Source organism: Acanthisitta chloris, unplaced genomic scaffold, assembly GCF_000695815.1.
Source record: "Acanthisitta chloris isolate BGI_N310 unplaced genomic scaffold, ASM69581v1 scaffold42226, whole genome shotgun sequence".
NCBI classification, from domain to species: domain Eukaryota; kingdom Metazoa; phylum Chordata; class Aves; order Passeriformes; family Acanthisittidae; genus Acanthisitta; species Acanthisitta chloris.
The window spans coordinates 684-5605 of record NW_008679416.1 but is presented as its reverse complement, the minus strand read 5'-3'; the positions used below and the strand labels follow the sequence as shown (position 1 = coordinate 5605).

The 4922-nt window shown below is 48.9% G+C and overlaps 1 protein-coding gene across 1 annotated transcript in view; it reads right to left on the bottom strand.

Moving 5' to 3' along the window:
- LOC103804655 (fer-1-like protein 4) overlaps positions 1–4922 on the bottom strand; it is a gene marked incomplete at its 5' end in the record, with an annotated part of 15661 nt that overhangs the window by 10411 nt on the left and 328 nt on the right. The window contains 7 exons of the mRNA XM_009077268.1: positions 24–134; positions 845–976; positions 1313–1419; positions 2587–2635; positions 3233–3364; positions 3746–3849; positions 4615–4774. Coding sequence (XP_009075516.1) covers positions 24–134; positions 845–976; positions 1313–1419; positions 2587–2635; positions 3233–3364; positions 3746–3849; positions 4615–4774 — 795 coding nt within the window. The remainder of the gene's footprint in view (positions 1–23; positions 135–844; positions 977–1312; positions 1420–2586; positions 2636–3232; positions 3365–3745; positions 3850–4614; positions 4775–4922) is intronic.

The window sequence follows — 4922 nt, the reverse complement described above, 5'->3', positions numbered from 1 at the left end:
TGCCACCCCCATCAGAGACTTACCTTAACGATGTAAACTCTTACAAGAACCTTGATGGGTCTGTTCCTTGGAACGCCCCGGGAGACCTTGGGCTCCGGGCCAGCTTCCTCAGTGGGGTATACATAGAAGGATCCCTGCAGAAAAGGCATTTCAAGTAACAGACACAAAAGAGAATATCTCAGACAGGATTGGAGCCACCAGGACCAGCTTTGCCTGCCAACTAGAAATCAGCACCATTGCCCCATGCAGACCACAGACACCCTGTGCCCATGGGGACAGTCCTTTCCAAAGGCCCTATCATGTCTACATGGCCCAGGCAATCCTTGCTTGCAATTTAGGCTGCAGACTGTCAGACCACTGCCAATGCCAGATCTGAGCATCTTCAGGCACTCTGGTCTGCCCAAGACAGGGGACACCAAAGGTTTTCTAGGGACTTTCTTAAATCAGCTTCAGTAGTTGATATTTCAGAGTCTTCCAGAGCTCCTGAGTGGGAGGATGATGCCTCTTTTAAATAAATTTTGCTAATTTTAAAACCAGTGAAGCTCACTAATTCCTATGTGCATACTGAATACACCCAGAGGCCCCAACCAAAATGAATCCTTTATGCTTCATGCTTTCTCCTCACAAGGGCTAAAAAAAAAAATCTCAATCAGATGGATTTACCAACAAGTACACAATTGCTTCAACAGGCAACAACCAACAGACCCCCTGGCACAGCCTCACATCACCTTGTACACACATGCCCTCTCCAAGGTTTTGCTGGAGTTGGCTTGCTCTAAAATATAGGTTGTCCTAAGGATTTTCTTCCACAAGCAGCACAAATGTCATCCAAATGATAGAGTACCTTGTACTTCCCCACTAAATGTTCATCCTCATTTCCATCTTCATCTTCATTTGCTTTGCCACGGTGCAGAGGGAAAATACACAACCAGTCTTCAAAATTACCAAACTCATTTTCCAGCTCAGAGTTGTAGATCTGAAATAAGTAGAAAGTAATTTGGGGCCTTTTCTCTGCCATCTTACAGGGAAGGAGAGTTAGAAAGACCATCCTGTCCCTGCTTCAACCACTTCACCTAGTCCTACCTTACCCCTGTTATTACTCAGTGCAGGGGGTTATGGTTTCCTTGCATCCCCTCACACCAGTCTAGGATGTGCACACACATCCCAGCTTGGCTCCAAGATCTCACTAGCTGTTGGGGAGCTCAGCACACACTGCGGGTTCTCCTCCCAGTGTAACATCCCCTGCAGGGAGGTGAGGAGGACATGGACAAAGGGTCAGGGTTGAAAGAGACCAGGTCACCCCAATTATCACCTGAAGGGTAGCAATGAGCTTCCTCTTGGGTCGAGCAGGTTCAGCTTCAATCACTGCCTCATCCTCTGCTTCCATGTCAATGTAGGCTGCATTTAAATTCCCTCCATCTAGAAATGGTGATAAGAGATTAGGAAATGCTCTGATTCCACCCATCATTTCAAGTGTCTGTCCATGAAACGATCCTAGCAACAGCTTCTGCTTTCACCCAGGGCCTTGACTTGTGTCAGGGCAACGGGAGCTATCTGTTTGTAAAAGGGATCCTGCTGGCATCTCAGGTTTCTCAGTAAGGCATGGCTGGATGCGGGAGGGACAAAAATGGGCACAGACCTGCCGGCCAGCATGGCTGCTGTTCAGGAAGGACATGGGCAGAGACCAAGTATGAAAGGTGGCTGGACCAGCCCACAGGTGCTGTCAGGAAAGGCTCAGAGGAGAGCCTGCCCTCCCCTTTGGGTGGGTGCCTTGGTTTGGGTGGCTGTCTAACTGAAGCATCACTGCCACTTTGGGCACAGGCAGCTGGACCTGTAGAGATGATGGCTAGACCTTTCTCTGGCCCTGGAGAGACCATGGCTAGACATTTCTCTAGGGCACCACCAAAACAAGGACAGAGTGGGTATGTCCTTGCCCCATTTTCCAAGGCCCCAGATCCCTTAAGCACTAATGGCATGCAGGTACCCTCTAGCCCTCTCCTTAAAGAGGATATACATAATTTCTATATATACAGTCATACCTTCCCAGGTCATTGCTAGCTGAGTCACTGCTTACACCTCTGCAAACCTGAGCTGACAGCTGTAACACTGTTCTCAGCTCACAGGTTATCATTACTGTCTTTCTGTTACCTCATAGTGAATCCTGTACCCTGGGGGAGTATCCCATGTGAACAGTGATGCCCAGCTCCTGAACAGATTTGCCTGTCCACCATCCCACCACTGCCTCCCATTCACCCTGACAATTCCATGATCCTTGCAGCTAATTTTTCTGCAGGTTTCTGCTCACTCAGGAAGGTTCTTGTTTTAACAGACTTTACAAGACTTTTCCCCCCACTTTCCAGGACTTCTCTGACAATTTTACAAACTTTCTTGAGGAAAGTTAGGTCTTTTCAACTTGAAATAGCCTTTGTTAGCCCTTGTTAATGTCTCCAGCCTCTCTGCTCCATTTAGTATTGTTGCTGCTGAATGTTCTGCTCAGACACCATTCCCACAAGCCCAGAACCCTCTGGTATGGTGTAAAGTCCTGGCTCTTTCCACAGAACAACTGGGTACTGCTAGAGGACTCACCTGCATCATTCAGGTCATCATTCTCGGCATCTTCCTCATCACTGCGTGTCTGAAACACACACACAGACAGTCACCCCAGATCCCTGACAGCCAAGGCCTCTCCTTCCAAGCACAGGGCACTGGCAATGCTTTCCTGACAGCAGTCAGTAATACCTAGCCTGAGGCCATTCAGCAATAACTCATTGCAGAAAGGTACCCAATGAGTGCCTTAATGACCTTCTCTTCTCCTCAGATCCCACTATTGATTGGGATTTAAGGGGGACAGGGCAAGGAAGAAAATCTGGAGCAGACTTGCTCCCATAGCCCATACTGGGACACAACTAGGACAGAGTAAGCAGCATGAAAGCCCCAGCTAAAATCAGCAATGTCACATTTTCAGGAGTCCCTCAATAAAAGCTGTTTCATCCTCACACCACTTGGGCACTGAGCCTCAGGGGTGTTTCAGCATCCACTGCCTCCTGAAACCAACCCACCTGGTGAATGTTTGATACCTGGCTGCCTTAAGTATGCTTGACATACAAAACCCACATGTTTCTGCAGATCCATGTGAGGAGAGCTCCTGTGATACTCAGCATTGCTGAAAACATCTTCCTTTTTCCAGTGTAGCCTCTTTTTCCCTCTGCTGGCAGTTGTCACCAAATATTACCTGGTTATACAGCTCCTTCAGGGATGCATAGTACTTGGACCACCAATCCAGTTCTTCCATCTCTGGTTTTTCCTCTTCATATTCATCTTCCTTCTTTACAAGCTTATTGATAGGAATTTTCTTCAAAGGAGCCTTAAAAGAAAAGATTTCAGAGTGAGGCAGTGACCAGCTGGGACACCCATGCACCCTGCTCCAGTGCTCTGGGAGCTTCTGGCAGAGGCTCAGCATTCAGGCAGAGCACAGGAGGTGCAAAGCTACCTGTGGCCCCAGGTTTGTGCTTTGCTACAAAGGCAGCAGATCCCAAGGCACAGGGCAGGTCTCCTCCTCCTCCCTGTGCCAGAGCCCTGGCACATGGCAGTGCCAATGAGCAGGCAGGAGAGAGGAGTGTTTGGGTCCAGAGCAAAACTTGGTGGTTGAAACCTAACTCCAAACTTCTGAACTTCCTTTTTTTGTTTGTAACTTTCAGCTTGGCTTTCCAAACTTCAAAATTTGTTGGGCCCACACATCACTCACCTTCACAAGACTAAGGGGGTTGGTGCTGGGACCTGGGTCACCAGTTGCCAGTCCAATGTTTACCACAGTCTGAGAGGGAAGACGGTGGGATGAGACTTTCTGAGCTGAGAGGAAAAGAAAGAGCTTCATGTTTCCATGCATTTATTTCTGCCCATTGCATCCTACTTTCTGGCCAGTTGTTATTCCACAGGAAAACCCTCCCTGTTAACCCACTAGAGTGTGATTGATTTCAAAGCTTTTCATAGCACACCCTGCAAAAGACCAATTGGAAATCCAAGTACAGTGCTGAGACTGGACACCATCATCAACATGGTTGTTGCTGCCTCCCAGGAGTTCAGATTTATGAGATATACCTTCCCTGCTGAGAAATTACATCAGATGGATCAATTCTTTGCTTCTTCCCCTTCACGCTTCCAGATCAGGAGCTCTGGCTGTTGCTATCATAAAGCTTTTTAGCAAATCCATTACCCAATGAACAGATCATGACCTGATGATGTAAGAGAACTGCAAAGCTTTCAATCCCTGGTCCTAGTGAAGTAGCTCCCTAAAGATGGAGGTCTCACTACAAAAGTTCTTCCCTGTGAGGGTGGTGAGATTATTGCCCAGAGCAGCTGTGGCTGGCCTAACCCTGAGTGGGACAGCGCGTGGAGCACCCGGGGCTGGTGGAAGGTGTCCCTGCCCATGGCAGGGGGTGGAACTAGAAGGTCTTTAAGCTGCCTTCCAAAACAAACCGTTCTGTGATTCTGTGATCTTATGACTCCCAGGAGAGGCCTTTGCTGCCTGGCTAGGAGGGTGTGGAAGAGCCAAGGATCTTTGCCACTGGCAGAACCTGCCTGTTGTCTCCATGAGAACTTCTCCAAGCAGCTCACCTTTGGTCACATCCTCTGGTTCCTCCTCCAGCTCCCTGGGAGAGAATTTCATCACGTCGGACACAACATGACTACCCACCAGCACAGTGCGCCCAAATGCTCGCTGTTCCACCACAAAGATGCTGAGGGGAGGGTGCAGGTATACCTGCTCTGGGAGCTCCTGCAAAACAACCATGCATCAGTGTCACAGAAGCAAGTGTGATCCCTGTGGCAGCCCCACCACACATGGAGCCCTGATGGCACCTTGCAGCTCTGCCCATAGAACAAAACCTTGCAGTGAGCTGAGGCCAAGGCTGAGATGGCTCTTG